General features: G+C 48.7%; 2 protein-coding genes across 2 annotated transcripts; one reads left to right on the top strand and one right to left on the bottom strand.

Moving 5' to 3' along the window:
- Window positions 1–379: 379 nt before the first annotated feature.
- Window positions 380–7,468, bottom strand: LSM4 (LSM4 homolog, U6 small nuclear RNA and mRNA degradation associated). The gene is made up of 5 exons (XM_075723559.1): window positions 7,454–7,468; window positions 7,292–7,333; window positions 7,060–7,158; window positions 4,358–4,541; window positions 380–1,850 (listed from the first exon to the last, which is right to left on the bottom strand). The coding sequence occupies exons 1-5, from the start codon at window positions 7,454–7,456 to the stop codon at window positions 1,762–1,764; spliced, it is 417 nt and encodes a 138-aa protein (XP_075579674.1). The 5' UTR covers window positions 7,457–7,468; the 3' UTR covers window positions 380–1,761.
- A 665-nt stretch (window positions 7,469–8,133) lies between these two features.
- On the top strand, window positions 8,134–18,271 carry PGPEP1 (pyroglutamyl-peptidase I). Its single transcript, XM_075723761.1, has 5 exons — window positions 8,134–8,167; window positions 10,900–10,952; window positions 16,534–16,650; window positions 17,186–17,418; window positions 17,777–18,271. Exons 1-5 carry the CDS (start codon window positions 8,134–8,136, stop codon window positions 17,967–17,969), a joined length of 630 nt encoding a protein of 209 aa, XP_075579876.1. The 3' UTR covers window positions 17,970–18,271.
- The last annotated feature ends 1,694 nt before the right edge of the window (window positions 18,272–19,965 follow it).

Here is a 19,965-nt window from a genome sequence, read left to right as displayed (position 1 = left end):
ACACAGGGCTCAGCCCAGGCTTTGTTAAAATGCCACACGGGTGTTTACGTCGAGACCGAGTTTCCAGGAGGGAGGACACGTGTGCCCCGTTCCCATCGCCTGGAATTGGCTCCTTGGCAGAAGCCGGCTTGCCCAGGATGGGGACCGAGTGCTGGCACTGCCGGTTAATGCCTTGCCGAGGAACAGCGGCCACGGAGAACACGTGGCTGCTGTTAGGAACCAAAGGTTTAGCTCGTCTGCTTGGGGATTTATTACTTACACCAGGGCTCAAGCAAGGGTTTAGGCAAAGCTGGCCGGCTGCGGGAGCGCGCGGGGTCAGGCAGGGCTCAGCGCCGCTGCAGACAGAGAGAGTGAGTCGTTTTGTAGAGGTTGGCGATTTATTCCTACTCACCACTGCGCACGAGTTCTAGAAACATTAAAAAAATAAGTATATATAAAAGCATGTTCTTTACGCGTGTTCTCAATACAGTGGTGATGGCAGAGAGTAGGTTTCAATATGGGAATCGGTTGTAAAAAAACAAAACAAAACCAAACCAAAAAACCTGTTCAGAACAAGTCACAATATCAGCTTTTCCCCTACAATTAACCTATTTCATCCATTCAGGGGGTTGAGGCACAGCCAGAGCCTCTTTCTTCCCCCGGTGCCCCCATGCAGACATTCAATTCAGATCAGCCAGGATATTTTGCGGGTGCATTTTGCTTGTGGGACCCTGCACCCCGTGGGATGGAAGACTGGAGCAACCCCACCTGGGAATTCACAGGAGCTTTCTTAACCTACAGGAGGGACGCGCTCACACGCTGCTCTATGTCCCCCAGGAAAGATAATCGGAGAGTAGGAAAGGACGTGACAAGTACTTACAGTGAAGTCAATCGCTAGGTACCAGAAGAAATAAGCTTGAGAAATACTGTTGAATGTTCAGGACTTTGTGTCACAGGCACAAGGGAGAGAGTTTTCAAAGTGGGAAATAAATCAACTGAACAGCTCGGTTGCTTCTCAAAAAAAAACCCCAACAAACCCAAACACAAAGAGTAAGGGGCACACCAGCCTTCCACAAGAAAAACAGGGAAAACCCTTTCCTTTAAAGGAAACTTCTACTCCGAAGTCAAATTAGTAATACACTAATTGGGAAACCGTCATTTATCACAAAAGCTCTCTTGGAAATAACACTTGAAGGCCAATGCAATGTTCGTCCCAAGTTCTCCTTTAAGCTGTAGGAGAGAGACAGAACTGACCGGCCAGAAACAGGAGACAAGCAATAGCTTAAAAGTTTGTTGTTTTAAAAAAACCCTCCAAACCCTTAAGATACAATATCCTCAAGTTCAGTGTTTTTAAACCAAAACACTCACATCTGTTACAAATGCAACAAGTTTCCCAAGTTTCAAGTATTAAAAAAAAAAATCCAAACAATCCAGAAAGTGTTTGCCTTCGTTCTTATACCACTGTACGTGGCTAATCTTTGAAATTAAACCCGGTGACCCTGAAAAATTAAATAGTGCTTTCACTCTCAGAGGAAGGCAGAACTTAGGTCCTTAACCATGAATGATTTTTTAAAATCTTTCCAATGACCTGCTGACTACAAGGAGCGAATAGCTCCACTTTACCAGATTAAATTGCGAGGGGCTTCCAAAACTACATGATTTGGGCACTGATCAACCGACGGAAGAGTAGAAAGGTAACGCTTTTGAACACATGGCAATCCTGAGGTGATAAAAACCAAACGGCATCGCAGCACTGTCCCCGGCCAGGGCGCAGACAGCCTCTCATTGCTTTGCTGATTGTCTGCCTGGCTTTTTTTCCTGCTGGCCTCTTCCACTGCCCGGTATTCCTCGGCCACGGCCACCAAACACACCTACGGGGCAGAAAGGAAGAGCACAGAGGTAAGAGCATCACTGTAAGCTAGCAACGTCTCCCAACCACTCAGAGCTTTTCAGTTATTTATCTTTTACCCAAACTCCAGCCTATTTTCTAGTCTTTGCAGAGACAGGACCTTTAGACTTCTCCCTTGCCAGTTCCAGATTCATGGGGTGCATAAACTCATCCCCCCTCACCGGCACATTCAGCAGTACCTCCCCGGTGTGTTAACGTGCCCTCTAGCTAGCTGTGCTACTGGTGTAAATTGAAGTTAAATTCTTCTGAAAAAATGGAACCGAGGGAGAGGTACCATATTTCAAATCCAGTGGGATGAGCGGGTTGTACTACGTCCCCTGAAAGCTGTAAGGGCAAACCAAAATGAAGAGAGCGACTCGTTTTGAAGACTGCTACAAAACCAGAAAAAAATACATCCCTCTGTCCCGGCCCCGCTGCTGGATGGAGTGATCCACCGTTCCAGAGCGGGCACTGGGTACAGCATGCTGCCAGAAGGCAGCGGGAACCGGGAGGCTGCCATGAGCCCTGCTGCAGACGTACGAGCATCCTCGTGCCCGAGAGCTGCGACCTTCGTTGTCGTTGGGAGCTGCTGAGCCCACCCTCGTCCTTCCCTCGCTGCTCAGATTCACCCCAAACAAACAGAAAGCAATTGCAGGCAGTCATTTTTATCGTGGCATGCAAGCGATAAAGGGACGGTGGATTTACCCTGCCAGCTGTCCACAAAAAGGGCAGAACCCAAAGCAGATGCAGTCTGGGGAACAGGCAGAAGAGCTTCTCCAGAGCCCTCTGCTCTGTGTGCTTCGCTGAGGAGACGTGCCTAAGCCAGAGGCAAAAGAAAATTGCTCCTAACCCTGCAGTCCTCGGGATGCTCGAGGGGCTCCGGCTGCTCCCAGCAAAGCCGAGCAAAGACTGCCGTACTTGTGAATTTGGCAAGCCGAGAAGTAAAAGATGAAGGATTACCAGTGTCAGAAACAATAATCCTTTCAACTGTGTGCACAATTATAGCTTTACATCTGCCTGCTGGCCTCTCAACAAAATTGTCCTGCCTTTTTTTTTTTTTTTCTCTCCTTCCTTCATGTCTCAGTAATGAGAGCCAAACCTTTTAGCTAATTAGCAAATGCCGAAGCTTCCCTTCAAAATATTCCATCAGCGAATTTAAGCTGCACATCAAAACAGCAGGGAACTCCACCTCAAAGAGAGCTCAGCTCTGCTCTCCGCAAGGTGGATATTTCCACAGCAGAGAAAATATTTCAGCTAAAATGTTTGTCCAAATAACCATATCCAGAAAAGCTGTTATGCCAAGTGCTTTGGACACTGAAAAGGGAAGGAGGAAAAATAAAGGCGCCTTCAGATTTGTAAAGGTCACTTCTGCATGCTCGGGGCTTCCAAGCGGTAGCACAGGCAGCAAAAATCGCAGGGGTTTTTCCTCCAGAAGTCCCTGGGATTCAGAGACGCCGCACGTCGCGCGTCCCAGCGTGGCGTGATGGCCCCAGGTAGATCCCAGCCGTCCTACCAGGATTCCTTGCATAGTCAAAAAGCAGGCAGCTCGTTAAGGGTGCTCCGCAGAGAGTCTTTGCCCGTCGGTGTCTCAGTCCCCAGGGCTCCTTTTAAAACCTAAGATTTCACCGGCGAAACCCAATTTTGCTGTAGCAAGTGAGCGCACTCAGGATTTTCAGCTCCTACTGCAGGCTAAGCCCGTACTGAGAGCAACCCTGGGGCCGAGCCAGGTGACCACAAAGTGCATCGCAAAGACGTGGCGGGAGGGGTGAGCAGGAAAGGAGAGAAACGGCTCTCGGGCTTCCAGCAGGACGGTTTGGGGAGAAAAGAACGAATATATCCCCAAGCTGAAGTGCTCCGAGATCACCTAGCCACGCAAAGTGGGACAAGGAAGGAAGAGTTGTTTGGGTGACCTATTTCTTTGTAAGTGGCAACCTCCCCTTTTATCAGAAACACGAATTATTCACGTCGAGCAGGAGTAACGCAAACACTCAGATATTTAAAAATAAATAAATAAATAGATGAACAAGTCAGGAGATCAAAAGGCCCATTATAATGGCAGAAAAGATGATGTTTTTCTACCACTGCCACGGTCAGAGCACAGTCTATTTTCAAACAAAATAGCCATTTGTTTCCCTCCCTGACTTGCTAAGCTAACAGACAGCAGTTTTGCAGGGCCACGCTCCTAAACTAGCCAGGAGGGGTAGAAACAGTCAAGTTCAGACTCTCTTAAGCTTCTGCCCAACCCCAGTAACGAGGGAGGCACATCCCTGGCACGAATCCTTTCTATTCTTTGGCAGAGGCTGCCTTACAAGCGAGGCAACACGCTTGCTCGGCTAGATCTTGCACAGGAGCAGCCCCAGCTTCTCCCAGACACACAGCCCCGCGTTTAAAGCTGGGAAGCAAGAGCCATTCCTTGCACAAGAGGTGAAATTTAAAGGCAGGGATCCCGCTCACCCCTCTCCGAGCTGAAAAAACAAACAGGATCATTACCTCGTCCAGCACCTCCAACACCACGGCCCTTCTGTTGCTTCTGCTGTTGCATCCCGCCACGGCCTCTGCCCTTGGACACCACCTCTTCCTTCACCATGTCAATTATTTCATCGGGGATACGCAGGTATTTAATCGTGCTGCCACGAATGTAGCACTCTGGCATTCTCCAGAACTTGTCTCCATCCTATTGGGGAGCAACGTGTTAGGCTATGAACATAAACCTGGTGCTTTTGTGTCACTTTTGGGGCCTTTGAATATTTCCATCACTTCTGGAGAGTGTGACAGTTCCGCCAAGCTTTTCTGAAAGCATTATCTCTAACTAGCTGCGAAAAAGGGTGGGTTTTTTCCTGCAAACCCCTACAACCTGGGGGCAGGGAGGGCACTCAGCCACGAACAACTGTGGTTTCAATTTGTTCCACAACTGCCTCTAAACACTCGCAGAAAAATGAAGGAAGAAGAGGCTGAGGAAACAGGCACCTTCCCTTCTCGTGTAAGAAGGGAATCGAAAGCGGGAGTAGAGAGGCAAGGGCGGTAAGTTACACACAACGGCTACGAACAACCAGCTCTGGCAAGAAAAACGCAGCTGCAGCAAAGGCGTATGCGCGGCCAGGTTTCTTCTCCAGCGGCCTCAGCTGGGAGTCACCTCGCTCTGGGGTGTGGATGGAGCAGTGAGGCAGGTCCGGAGCCAGCTGGCTGCGGGGTGTGTGCCACCAGAGCACAGCAACTGCAGCTGTGGAAAATAAGGAGCTTACAGATTATATATACGTATATATATAAAAAAGAAAGCCTTCAGGTGCCCAGTTACGGAGCAGCCGTCTCTGTATTTTGTTTGTTAGTTGTTTAATGCGGTTTCGGGGCTTTTCTAGGACGCAACCTATCAGGGCTTCGCCTCCCGCGTATCGAGGGCGGCTGTGGGAATAGGAATCGAGCGTCGAAGCTGAACAACAACTCGGCTGCCCATGATGTAACTGGGAGGAGGGACGGGGACCCGCCTCGTCCCGCTCCGCCACCACAGCCCCAGCTCGGCGGCGGCTCCGTCAGGGTTTGGCTGCAGATGGGATGGCTCGAGCCCAGCGATTCTCAAGTGGGAGCATGCGGACGAGGCATCTGTAACATCCCAGAAGAGTGGGTTAAACAAGAACGCCTCATTCCTCCTCTCCTGGGATAAAATAGCCGGTTTCCGCCCCCCCCCCCCCCAACACACACACCCCGGGAGTTATTTGGGGCGGCTCTGCCTGTACAGGCAAGCCCTTCGCGCGCAAGACAAGACAGACAGAAACAGCCCTCTTCCAAAAGACACCCAGCAAACCCCACCCTGCCTTGGATCTGCCTAGCTGCTCCTTGGCTCGGGATGCAGGAAGGGATGGAGCCAGGCTCCCTGGCTTCCTCGTTCCGGCCTCCCCGGAGTAAACAACCGCCTCCCGGGCCCGGGCCCGGTCCGCCGCCGCCCCGTGCCATCTAGCGGCCGGTCCCCACCAGTGCCACCAGTACGGCCCCAGCAGCGGCTCCAGCTCCGCCGTCAGCCGGGCTGTGGAGGCGTTTCGGTGTTTTCAAGTGGGCAGAGGCAGAGCTGATGAGTCAGGCTGCTTTGCTTGCGTGATGGGATCCCTCTAGATCGCTCGGAGGGAATAAAAAGGTAAGCTACTGCTCTTCCATGACAAAGCACCGGAGCTGTAGGAAGCGACTTCCCAAGGAAAAGGATAATGCCACCCATGTTGCAGGCACGGGTAAGGCTTTGCTGTCTGCTACCTCCTCTTTAGTCCCCCTCCTGCTAAATTCGACAGCGGTTCCTCCCTGTTTGTCCCACCAGCTGCCAAGGTGCGCCCACAAATTTCTAAGCCCCGCTGGTCCCTCTCAAACCTCGCTCGAGATGTTTACTCTGTCATATTGACATGAAAGCGTGCCTCTGTGCCCCAGCAATATCACTCAAAACTTTCCCGTTGTGGAGACAACAGGTATGAGGGTTTGCAGAGAGATTTTCAGAAGAATGAGGATCTCTGCCAGTCTCTCCCACGGAGCTCTGATGTTCCGGGGCAGGGAAAGAGCAGCAACAGCCGACATCCATCCGGCTGCCGCTTCCCACAGCACAGGGCTGCTAGGGACAAGACCAGACATTTCTGACTGAGGTCAAAGCCCAAAACACAGATCACAATCTTCTGGAGCGCCTTTGGCCAAGGGCAAAAGTACCAGACAGCGCAAAGCCCCAGCACGAGTAAACAACAGGTTCCTCCATTTTGATGTGGAGAGTTAAGATGGTGAGAGACGAGAAAGTTAATAAGAGTTAGCGCAGCATTTGAAGCAGACCTCGCTTCTCGGACAGCACGTGACAGATGAAGGCTCCGTTTTTGGGAGACCCAGATCAGCATCGCGGCACGGGCTATCACGCCCCGTCCCGTGGCCCCCAGCCCCACACCGAGAACCCGCTCACGGGGGAAACGCTCGCACGGCGTTTCTGTGCGGTGCAGAAAGCCACCCGGCTGGAGCGCGCGCCCGAGCGCGTTCCTTCGCCGTGGATATTCTCAATGACTAGATTAAATTTGCATTTCAGGCAGAAGTCACACTTCTGCAGGATTGATGGCCTGAGCTATGGCAGAGCTGGCCCGGCTGCAGGGCCGGAGGGTGGGCACCCTCGGGGACGCTCCCCGGGGGCACGGAGCGCGGGTGACCCCGAGCGGCTGCCCGGGGCGGGGGTCCGGCCTTACCCGGGACGTGCAGATGACCTCCCGCAGGTTGATGTTCATCCAGTTGTCACAGCTCACCAGGTGCCCGTTGTACGTCTCCCCGTTCTTCAGCTCCACCAGCTGCAAGAGACGGGAGTCACGGCGTGCCGGCCCAGTCCCGGTACGGGGTCCTGCCCCGGTGTCACCCGCACAGCACTGGTGAGCCTGAGGCCGGGCTGCGGGACCGGGGCTGGGCCGGGCTGCCGCTACTCACCATGGGGTGGTTCTGCGCCGTCTTCAGCAGGGACAGGGGCAGCTGCGAGAGGAAGAGAGAAGAGAGGCCTCAGGCACCGCCGGAGACCGGTACCGCGGCCCCGACCCCACCGCCCCAAGGCTTCGGCCCCACGGGCCCCGGGCCGCTCCCGCCGCTACTCACCATCGTGCCTGAGCCGCGGAGCCGCCGCCGCGCCGGGCGCTGCCGCTCAAACCGCCCCCGGCCCCGCGCGGGGCCAATCAGTGCGCGGCGCGGCCCCGGCGGAGCCAATCACAGCCCGGAACCCGGCTTCGGCCGTAAAGCGGCACCGCAGCACCCGGTCCGCGCCTTTACGACAGCGCCGTAATTGAGGAGCGGGGCGGGAAGTCAGCAGCGCGCCCACAGTGCCCCGCGGGGCACGCGCCGGCTTCCCGGCGTCCTCTGCGGCCCCTCCCGGTACCCGCGGATCCAGGCCCCGGTTCGTGCTTTCCCCCGGGTCTCCCGTCCCCCCCCACTGCGGGTCAGGCTGAGCGTTTTGTAACGGTTTAACCAACTCCCGCCGGGGCCCGCGCTGAGGCGGCCGGGCCGTGCCCCTCACAGGCTTCCCCCCCCCCCCCCAGGCCCCGGAGGGCGCCGCTCTACGGTGAAGCGGCTCCGGGCCCGGCCCCGCCGCTCAGTCGCTCCCGCTTGAGCGACTTCCGCCCCGGCGGCGGAAGCGGCTCGCCCGGGCCTCTCTAGGCGGCTTGGCGGGGCGCGCTCGGTGGTGGCGGCGGCGGCGGGGCGGGGCGCGCTCGGTGGCGGGGCGGGGCGCGCTCAGTGCGGGGCGGCGGCGGCGGGACGGGACGGGACGGGACGGAGCCGCGATGGAGAAGCCGCGGCGGGCGGTGGTGGTGACGGGTACGGGGCGGCGGGGGCGGCCGGGGAGGTGTCCTGGGGGGGATCCTGAGGGGAGCAGCTGGGGGGGCTGCCCGGGAGGGGGGGGGGGGGGGCTGTCTGGGGGTAAATGGGGCTGGGGGGGGTGGGTGGGGGACCCCTTCCCTGAGGGGACTGAGGGGGTGCATGGCCAGGAGCTGGCGCGGGGGGTGTTGTCCTGTCAGGGGGTGACTAAGGAGGGGATAGAGGGGGGGGGGGCTGTACCCTGGGGGCTGCTGGGGGGGCTGTCCCCTGTTGGGGGGGATAGGCGGGAGCCCTGGGGATGGAGGGCAGGGGCTGGGGGGCTTTGGGGGACCTGGGGGGGGGGGGGTGTCTGCTGTGCATGAGGGGTACCAGGAGCTGGGGGGGGACGTTGTTTGGTGAGGGGCTTTGCAGCGGCTTTCCTAACGCTTGGGGGGGGGGGGGGGCCTTTGGGATCCCCTTCTTCCAGCCCTGATCCTCCCCAAGGGTTTGCTGGCTGGGGAAAGGAGGGGGCTGAATCTCCCAAGGAGCTGGAAAAAGCAGTTAGAGCATGCCGAGGGGGACACACAACATTTGCTGGCTGACCGCCCCATCCCGAGCCGTCAAGGTGTCCAAGCTGTTATCAAAATAACCCACGCAGCGCGGCAGAAGCGCCTCGGGGAAGAATAAGCGAGGGAATGAAAGGCCCCGGCGTCGCAGGCGAGAGCTTGTCAGGCTCCTTTCCCTGGGGTACAAAGGACGGCCGGCTTGATTTGTGGGGAAGGCAGTTCTGTGACAAATGGGGAACTCGGTGAAACTATTCAGGTCTCCCCCCCCAGCAGCTGAAGTTGAAGCTGTTTGAATAGCGAGCGCGGGGGCGAGGGGTTCGTTGTCGTCGATGCGCTGGAGCGGTTTTAATTGGAGGCAAGTGTCTTTGCAGAGAACAGTTGCGGAGAACGAAGAAGCAGGTGGCAAATTCTGGCTTTCCCAAACCCATATCTATTGCTGAGTGGCTGCACTTGGCAGTGACTAAACAGAAAACTTGCGTCAGTAAATACTCCGCTGCTTGCAATATTTCTCCTCTCTCTTTTTTCCCTGTTTTCGGGGAAGTCTGTTTCTAAAATACAGTGGTTATCTTGTCAGGTCTACCCATATGGATAATCTGTCATTGATGTCACGCTAAATTCCGTTTTAAAGTCAGGAATGGCATTGTGTTCCTGCTCAGTTACGAGCATGTGTTCGCTGAGGATAAGTAGTATCTGTGTGCAATTTCTTTTTTAGAACTCTTTAAGGAGATAATCCCATAAAGATCTCTGCAGCTGGTTTACTGCTAATGAGCCTTGGAGGGCCCTATTGTGGATGCGGAGGAACTCCTGGGCATGCTCGGTGGAGTTTGATGCTGCTGACAAAGTTGCTTATCTTCTGCGAAAGAGATAACACGAGGGATCTGTGTGGGAGATGAGTCAGAGGAGCGATAGCCCACTGTCGTATTTGTGCCAGTTTGCCTTTGGCTTCACAGTAAGAGGGCTACGTTATGTGCGTGGGCACCTGTAGAATTGCAGCCTTCCAGTGGCTGAATTGTTAAAAAGAAATAGATGTATTTTATTTCTTTTGTAAGACTATCGTGGTTTCTTTAGGAATGAAACCTAGCAGGTCGTGATTGTTTGTTTCCAGAGAGTCGTGTAGGACATCCCTGACTTGCAGAAATAACTGGAAGGGCGTTCGATTATTTGACTTGTTCACCCGTGCTGCAGTTGTAGATTGCCTTAGTAACATTGGAGGTTTGCTCACAGGAAAACACACCTACATTTTGATTTTGTGGAAACCTTCGGAAGATTTATTTTGGGGAGATATCGACATTGGTTAGACTGTAAGAGATCCATCAGCGTGGCCGAGCCCACGCTGTGCAAATTCCTTCCATCGTCGTGTGCCGTATAACCTCAGGCTTACTGTTGATAGCAAATAGAATGTTTCCATTAACGTGTCATATAATATTTGTAGTCCTTCTCAAATCCTTTCACGAGTTAGACAAAATTTATGTCTCCTAATTGCATTAGGTGCATAGGGTAACTCTGACATTTTAAATTAAAGCATATTGACGTTGCACCCAGATAAATTGCCTAACCTTTGTGTGCTTGCTCAGGAAAAGATGTTATGGATTACTAGTTAACTCTAAGTTATTCATTAGGAAATTTAAACGTGGTGAGTAAGTATTTTTGATAATGCTATCATAACCTTTGCTGCTTGCCGTAGGTGGGTTGTCAGCGGCATTTTGTTTATTTCCTTGTAAGGCGTAACTAATCCTAACAGAGATCTTGGTGAAGACCTGAGCAGAGAAGAAATATTCAAGGCAGGCTTGTCCGCATTTGTGGAAGCATCTGCTGTGGGCTAAAACAATCAGGAATAGAAAATCCAATAACGATTCCGTGACATCGGTCAACTTATCTGTTAATAACAAGCTTTTCTGACCTGGTCAGGAAGGAAAAAAATACGCTTCCCCAGTGTCTGCTGGGAAAAAAGAGTTTCTTTTGAGGCAAGCTATTGTTTTCCTTCACAGTAAAAGGTGTGTAGTTCAAATATTTCTGTGAAGGTCTCTTATTTAGTACTTGGATGTAAAGTAAATAAGGATTGGGCATTAGAAGTGGGGTTTCTCGCAGGATTTATAAACCAGGAAAGCGCAGACTGCTTTGCAACTTTAAGCTTAGTCAAACCTGTAAGGATGACTTCATCAGTGTGGATTTTTGCTTCTCTTCCAGGGTTTGGTCCGTTTGGAGAGCACGCTGTTAACGCCAGTTGGATTGCAGTTCAGGTAATGCTATAACTCCGTTCCGAGCAAGTTAAAACAGAGAGCCGTGCTGATAACACACCCGTACAAATTTTAGTTTGCAGCTCTTTTATAACTCGTCTTCCCGGTTTATTAACTGAGACCAGCTCGCTCCAGATATCCAGATGGTCAGCTGGATAATGTTTTATTCACTTCTCGGAGAACAATCCCTTAGCTAGTAGAATTTAATGAGATTGAGTTAACGTAGCTAAGGCAAGTAAGGAATTCATAGGCTAACTCCCTAGGTTTGAAAGATGTTAAATGGGGCAGGGAGCCTGGAATCTTCCTCTGTTGTAGAGAATTCAAAATAAATAAGCAAACAAACCCAGGGGAATTTTTATGTTTTTCTCTCAGCTCTAGCTTGAATCTGGGCAAGTTGGTTAACCTTTAAGCCAAGTCTCATCCGTAATGAGGCTTCCACCTGGTAGTCTTGCGGAGTCAAGTGTACTGCAGAGTTGTCCAACGTGGGTCTGAATGTCAGGACTCTGACTCCAAAGCAAAGCAGTCGCCACTGCCTCCTTTCCCCTTGCTTCCTTTTGCGGCCGCCTGCTTTCAGCGGTGGGCTGCGGTGGGTGAAGCCGGAGGCGTGGGGCGATCGGGCAGCGTTCGTTGCTCCGGGGCCAGCCTCCTCTCTGCTGAGAAACCGCAGCGAGTGATGCTTGATTGATGGAGTTGGACCTTGCTGGAGACAGGAGTGCTCGTTGGAGGATCATTGCTCGAGCAGATCGTACGTGCTCGAACAAATCAAGTTTATGCCACTAGTAGTTGCATATCTGCATGAACGTGTTCGTCTGTGTAACACTGATATATTCACAAACGATGCAAGAAGAAGAAATCAAACTCTTTCTAGATGCCCAGCTAAACTAAGGAATTAGGGTTGCTTGCTGTCAAAACACTAGGGACAGTCCTGCCACATTGTCCCGCTTCTTCCTTGTTTGTCACTTCTGGATGTGGTTTATGACAAAGCTACTGGGAATTCAAGGGTACCTTTTAGTACAGTTGCCCAGGGAATTAAATCTATTTTTCTCCCCAACACATCTCTCTTCCCTTCAGAGCTCTGAGATTAATATCTTCTTCAGAATGCTTTTAAATTAAATCACAAACTCTAATCAATTACAGCCAACTAATGTCCAGATGTCTAATGTGTTGGCTGGTATGAGAAGATGAAACCTTTGCCTCCAAGAGCCTTTTGGACATGAATATATTTGAGTTAGGGTTTGCTCAGCTTAAGTTTGGGGAAAAACGCAAACTTGTAACGTGGAAAAAAAATTGCACGTTACTGAAATTCAGTAGTGAGGCTAATTGATTTGGTTTGTTCTTAACTCGTGTAATGTCAGTTATTGTAAACAAGCTACTTTTATTCTAGAGGAGACAGACAAAAGGGTATTGTGCTTCTGGGACAGGAAGAGTGGTGGGTGTTCTGATGTTGCTTACAAAAACAAACCTAATGTATAATTCCTGTAAAGAGAAATGGCGTGTCATTCCTTCAGCCCGGCAGCTCGAGGCACTGATGGCCGCTCAGCTGTGCGGCTGATAGATGAAGTAATCACGTGCATTTTAAATTCATTTTATGGGCTTGGGGGTATTTTGAGAGTATAAAACTCGAGTTGGTGGTGCGCGATCTGCTGCGTCGGAGCCCGTCTTCCTCCCGAGTCCTGTTTAATAGCTCGCGCTAGCTTCTAACTAAAAAACATAAACTTTGAGGCAGCGGGGAGGATTTGCCTTTCCTTACCCTGTCTCAGCCCTGAGAGGCCCAGACAAAAAGGAACAGCATGTCTTTGAGCACATGCGAGTTGGGCATTGTGCAAGTTTCAGACAGGGGACTTCATGGAGCTGAGTGGACACAAAGGCGTGTCTGAGTTTCTGAATCCCAGACGGTGTGATCTGCATTTTAATAGAAGAAAAATCAATTAAACAATCTTTGTAAATCCTCCCTAGCTTTAGGGCTAAGCTAGTTCTGGTTTATTACATCTTTTATTATCCTGCATCCCGAGGATAAAATTCTCTGCTTTTCTTTCCAGTCTTCTTTTTGGTTTTATTTGGCTTCTTACATAGAACACGGGTACGGAGTGTCTTTTCCCTCTGACTGCAGTGAATTTCTAGTACAGCTGTTTGTTTTTGAAAGCTGAACGATTTTTACACGTGGGTACCTTAAATAGTGGCGCTAGCGATCTAATAATGCGAAGATGAAATGTTTGGAGATTTTTACGCATGGGGGAGAGATTTCCTATAAATTCCGAGTGAAGAATAACTTCTTTCTGCTTTCTTTTTTAAGGCTTACAGTACAAATATTCTGCATTAATGTGGATTTGCTTCATTTTTTTCATCATTTTAATGTCATTTGAGGAATTTTTTCAGCTGCAGTTTTTGCTTGGGAGGGACCTTCCTTTCAAGAGAAGTTACTGAAATGGGCTTTCTGTTCAGTGCATTTTCTGGCCTCCCCAGTGTGTCTTAGGTGTAGACACAGGTGTGCCCCGTGGACTGTGAAGCTGATGGGCTCCTGCCTTCATCCCCCTGAAGTGCTTCTGGCTGAGCCGGAGGAGGAGGAGGAGGAGAGAGGTCAGAGTGCGTTTTGACATTACTAAGGACAATTGCTGTCAGGGTGTCTAGACAGACCTGATAAGGATATTAAAGGCTCACAAAGACGACCATTGTTGAGGGGTCAGGGAATCGGTCAAACATGTTCGTTTTTCTATATTTGTCAGGTATACAAGGCTGTGGGTAATTGTCTGGGGGCCAGCGTACATCTTTATTATTGAATGGAAGCGCGCGAATGCTGCGTTTGGTTAAAAGAAAGTTGTGAATTTGTAAAGTTAAGTAAGGTTTAGTGTGCTTGCGTTTGGAGAAGGTAGCTGTCACTGAGACGGTGCGGCTCATACGGCCCGAGGTTTCTTGCTCTCTGTAGATGCTCGTTCTGCACAGCTGGTAAAACTTTCCACGATCAAATTCATCTTTAGGAGCTGTTTCACACTCTTTAGAGAAGTGATGATGAATTCCTACCAATTAACGTTCTGGAGATCTTCCTAAAGAGACTGACTTGTATTTGAATACTCTCATTTGTAAACTACTTACTTTATTAACGCACCACATAAACCAGCTAACATTTTGAAGGCAGATTTGTGTAAAGAAGATGTGATGAAACATCACTTAGCATCCATCTCTGGTAATGAATGTCTGTGTGTGCCAGACACTAATCAATACAGCAAGCCTTTAATATCAGACTTGCCCTCAGAGCCAGAGCAAGTGATTTATCATTGTTGTTGCTCATATCTGCTGGTCCGTGAAAGTCTTACTCTTGCCTTTGCTGCGTGTTTTAGTTATCTTAAATCTTGTTACACTGTCTGTGGTCTGTCCGTACAAGTGTGAAAGGTTGGTTTTTTTTTTTTTTCTCAGTAAAGAAACGACTCGTACTGATAACTACAGAAAAGAAGGATACCAAGATACTGCTCATGTTTATATAGAGGAGGTAGGATTGTAATGGGGGAGTCCAAAAACCTCAACTTGTCCTCTCCTTTTAAACCTAGAGAAATATAAGATTTGAAATTGAGTTAGCTTTGTTGAAAACAGCTAATCTGCACTCCTTAGCCTGTGGTTTGCAAGTACGATCTCTGTGCACAGGAACGTAAAGCCTAAGAATTGCATGAAAGAGCAGTTCTCGGCTCTGATCACCGAATTCGAACCTGAAATTGAGATAACTTAATCATTCAAGAATATTTTGAAATGTCCTTTGATAGTTTGATGGCTTCTTACATTGCTGTTTCTAGCTCAGATCCATGAGAACAACTACGGCGGTTTATGGATGTGAGAGTTGCAGGTTATTTTCTTGCTGTGCATGCAGCCCCTTTGATGTTAGCACAAGTAATCATTTCAAGCTTTTGGCATGAGTAAGCTTGCATTTTTCCACCGACATGTATCTCGGAGGAGAAGAGCAGCACCAGACGACCAGCTTCTGCTGTGTATTAACTTGTGGAAAGCTGGAGTTGGTTCTTCTAACTGAAACACAGGTCTGGTGACAGAGATGCAAGAGCGCACGGCTCCTTCTGTCTTCAGAAGGAAGGATGCACTTGCAGCTTCCTTCCAGAGGAGAGAGCGCTATGGGAGGACTCTGACTAAGGCTGTTAGCTTTATGGCATGTACAGTCACTTAACAGTCTTGAAAAGCAGCTGTAAAGTGCCAAAAAACGTCTTCATCAGAGGGAGACTTGATCTGAGTTAGGTGCTCTTGGAACTCATTAAACACCGTAGCTGAAGCCACTTCAGCCACTGGAAAAATGCTTCCCAGTGTAGACTTGCACAAGGCTCCTAGCTTTGAGCTCAGCTGATGATTTTGTTTAAGAACATTTTTTTTTTTCCAGAGGCTTCAGACCATGGTGGGTGTATCCTTTCCTTGAGTTCTTGAAAGTTTGGGTTTGATGGCTTTGAAAGGTTTCACTTCTGAGGAGGTCCTGTTTGGGGCTAGGCTGGTAAAGTCTGAAGCACCAAATGAGCCTCGAGCTGAAGCCTTACTGGTGAGACTGGAGTTTGTTGAAACAGAGACCAAAGAAGAGCAAGGGAGAGGTGCCCAGGACCATGGGCTGTGTGTAGAGGGAGCTCACAGCGTTGGGATGAAACTGTGCTTTCCAGTCAGGTATACTGGGGGGAAAAAAAAAGATCTTTCCTCTTCCCTCTGGTTTTAAAGAAGTCTTTGCAAGGTATTTAACCGACACTTTCTGTTTTAAAAGGTTTAAAGGAAATTGGCTAAGTTTATTGCCTGGATATTTGGGATGTTTTCAAGGCATGGCTTTAGTTAACGTTAGAGAGGGAGAAATAATTTACTGCATTAGTTGAATCACTACAATGGTAACAGCTCATGTTGCAAAATTAAGTACAATATATTAGGTATAGGTAAAGCTAGCAATGGAAACCTGGTTTCCATTTTGGAAGCAGGCTGTATTGTATTCCAGATTCTGCCAAAATAAGACAAATATGTTGAGGAGGATGTGCCAATGTTGCTTCAGTTTCTCGTACGAGGAGTGTTTGCTGGTGTTTGTGGAGACTCACAAACGTAGGATCGCAGCCTGGTGGTACTGTCACCTAACCCCGAGAGCTCTTTATCTGGAAACAAATGTGAATTTACTCTCCAGGCCAGCAGTCCTGAGAGAGGACAGATTAGACGATGAATATAATCCTCCCAATTCTGCTTTCTCTACATAATACTTAGTTCTTTCAGGAAGTGAACGTGACTATACACCTCTATAAATAATGTAGCCAACCCTTCTTCTGAGTGTAGGTGTTGCTGATAACTGTTGGCAGTTAAATGTTGATTTCTTTGTTATACACACATCAGAGCAAAACAAACGGTCCTGTGGGTGAAGACTGTTAACGCAGGTGGTGAGATGCTGTTGTTGTTCCCCATTATGATTTTTTTTCTTTTTACACTGCTGTTTACAAGGTTACACAGCCTGTAACGTCAGCTGATGTTAGTCCCTCACAGCAGACTCACTCTGCCATTAAACCTTCCGGAAGTATATCCTCTGCCGAGCTTGCATCTGACCATCTTGGTTTTGTTTATTTCCTTATGTTCTTAGGAGCTGGAGAAGCTAGGACTGCGAGATGACGTGGATCTGCACGTCTATGAAGTCCCAGTTGAATACCAGACAGTGCAAAGGCTCATTCCTGCATTATGGAAAAAGCACAGTCCACAAGTGAGTGAGTAAAGGCAGGAGGAGAACAGACAGGGCAAATCGTTGAAATCGGTCATGCTTACAGCAACGAGCATAATGTGAAGTCCCATTTTTAATGTATGTTCGCCCTGGTAGTCCCTCACTAGATCTTTTCCTCTGTTGTCGTGAGAACGCGTGAATTTGTAGAATTTTACAGCTCAGAATAGAGTGCTCCAATTAATGGGAGCAGTCGGTGTGAAGAGGCCGCTGCAAAGGGCTGTCTAGACAGCTCGCGGTTAGTCTGTGCCACCTGGGCCCTTCCAGCGGTGGGCTTGGCTCTGAACGTGCCAGCGTTCGTTTCTACCCTGAGTAAATTCCAGTTTAGGCCAGGAGGGGGTGAAACAAGAAGAATTGTTCTGTACTGGACCACGAGTTCAGTGATAAAATGACTTGTTACCGTGGTACTCATGCAAGAACTCCTGTAACAACGCCATCAGTCTTTAACCAGGACTGGTGGGATGTTGATGCTCCACCGTTTGTATTTTGGCTGATCTAACTCGTTTCTTTTCTCTTGCAGTTGGTGGTTCATGTAGGTGTTTCGGGTATGGCTACAACTGTAACTCTGGAGAAGTGTGGCCATAACGTAGGTTACAAAGGCTTAGACAACTGCCGGTTCTGCCCAGGCTCTCAGTGTTGCGTAGAAGGTGGCCCAGAATGCATCGATTCCATTATTGACATGGACACGGTTTGCAGGAGAGTCTCGGCGCTGGGGCTGGATGTCACGGTCACCATATCTAAGGATGCCGGCAGGTACGGGATGCCAGTGATCGATGGAGGAAAATAGGCTCCTACCGCAGTGCATGCTCCCTTCCTGCTCAACTCGTGAGGCCCGTACGATTCGTACGCTTTTCACTTCTCGTGGGGCTGGCAGTACCATCTGTTTTTCAGTGGTCACCCAATCATCAGGGGAAAAAGAGAGATCTTTATGTTTCTTTGTCCTAGATTTGATTAAAGCAGTCAGACTCGTGATACCTGGCTTGTATTCCAGTCTTTATTGCAAGATGTTGCTGCAACGCTGAATGATAAGAATATACAGTCCCTCCTGTCCTGCAGTTTGTGCGCTGTATTTGTCACTTGTTGCTAAATAAGCTCTATTCTTGTATTCCAGATACCTCTGTGACTTCACTTACTACACTTCCTTGTACCAGAGCCGCGGGAGGTCAGCTTTTGTTCACGTGCCTCCGCTGGGAAAACCATATACTGCAGAACAGCTGGGTCGGGCGCTACAGGCTATAATAGAAGAAATGCTTGATGTTTTGGAGCATTCTGAAGACAAAATCAATTGTCAGCATGAACACTGAAAGTGGGCAGAAGCTATCCTAGAATTGCACTTCCAATATTTTCCCTGCTACCGAAGTACTGGGGAAAACGGTCTGAAACGTACAGACCCAGAATTGGAGACTTCAAAAAGGAAAATTCCACTTCTAGAAATGGACTTTTTTTGTCAAGTGTGTGCATTTCAGCCTAGGCAACAAAGGATTCAAAATCTCTTCTTTAAAACACCTGCAACTACTCATTCCTGAAGTGACTGAAGTGTGCATGCTGTGCTTTATCCAGAGCTTATCTGTCGGCCAAGTGACAGCTACTGACCAGGCTAATACCGCGCAGATGGAAAGTTTCTCATCTGGACTTGGTGTTCAGGTGCAGGGCATTGATAACCCAGTCTTCTAATGACTAGTTCTTAAGTTGAAAGGTTTGCTTTCGTTTTGTTTTGGTTTTTTCCCTCGTTGGCCCAAATTATAATTTATAATGTAAAAGTACAACTGAAAAAAGTTGGAATGGTGTGGGCTTGTCTGTTGTAAAACAGCGCTTGGTGGAGACGAGGAGTCTTCGAAATTGCTTTGCTGAAATGGAAAAATATTTTAGGCACTGATTTCTCACCCCACATCGTCCAAATATTCATAGGGTCCTCTGTAACGTACTGGTTAACTGGTAGCTGCAGATAGAAGGGATGTGTTTTGGCTTCCTTTTGTTGTGGAGCAGGAGATAGCATTTTTTTTTTTCCCTTGTACACAGTATGAGCCTAACTTGCGCCAAATATTTCCAAATGTCTTGTTTTATTATGCTCTCGATGCCACCTTCCTCACTCAAGTCAACCATATACCTCCTGTACAAAACACATTGTTTCCTATGTGTATAAAACAAATCATTAGCGGTTAAATAGCTTTGCTAAAGGCCACTTTCTCCGCAGGAGATCTTTATCCTAGACTCTTGGTGCTAGCTGTTATTTTTAAGGTGAAGGTTGAGTAATTTATAACTTCCTTAGTTATAAATTTTTATTCTTGTTAAAGGTTAGAAGAATAATGTTTAACTTAAATTCTAAGTTGCCACCTTGATTTATTATAGGCTTAAATATGCAAATGTGCAGATTCGAAGATGTTCTGCCAAATCAAATCTAAAATCTTAGACCTATGCTCACCGTCTGTAAACCGGAGGCAATTATTTGAAAACGAGGAATTTTGCTTAGAATGAGTATTCCGGGCTGTTTATTAGTGTCCCCCTCCCAATGGGAGGGTACAAAGTGCTGCTTCTTGTGTGAACTTTCCCAGTAATTAATTTGGGGAAGCGTGCATGCAGGTTCTAAGCAGGACTTTCAAAGAGGTTGACGCTAGTCGTGTGCGTGGGTTTGCTTCCAAATAACAAGACTCCAGCGAAAGACAGATGATGTTACAGTGGGAACAGGCGCAGAATTGGTAATTGGTGACTGGTAGGTCTCATTGAGGGGCCATTTAAATGAAGAGGTCTGTGATTTGATTCTAATACTTTTACAAAGATAGAGAGATATATATAAAAAAACCAACATTTTGAACCGTTTTAAAATCCCATTATTTTAATTTTTCTAATTATGAATGATTCTGCTATCGTATCTCTCAGTGAGAGCTGCCATTAACTTGCTGTTTTCCAGTAGAAGTCTAGTGACAAAGGAGATACCACTGCTTGTAACCCTTGAGAGAGGACGAAGACTTCTGCAGTTGTGATAACTTTGCTAAGGGGACCTGTGCATGAAGGTGTTTGGATAGACTTCTGGTTTACCGAGGAAATTACCACTGTATTTACTATACAGGCTTTCCTGATCAAAAGAGTTTGCCTTCAAAGTAAACATTCTCTTTTGCATTCAGATACCAAGTAGCACTTGTCAGATTGTCAGCAGGCAGGCAGACTTTCTGATTAGTAATTTATTATATTTAATATTTTGTTTAAATATTCGTGGTTTGACACATTTTTGCAAATAGTTGAGCTACTTATCTTGTAGGTTTATTCCTTTATCTGGTAAGAAGTTTTTGTCATCAGTGTTTC

This window comes from Pelecanus crispus, chromosome 20 (assembly GCF_030463565.1).
Source record: "Pelecanus crispus isolate bPelCri1 chromosome 20, bPelCri1.pri, whole genome shotgun sequence".
NCBI classification, from domain to species: domain Eukaryota; kingdom Metazoa; phylum Chordata; class Aves; order Pelecaniformes; family Pelecanidae; genus Pelecanus; species Pelecanus crispus.
Note: the sequence above shows the minus strand (reverse complement) of the source record. Positions and strands in the feature narration are given on the sequence as shown.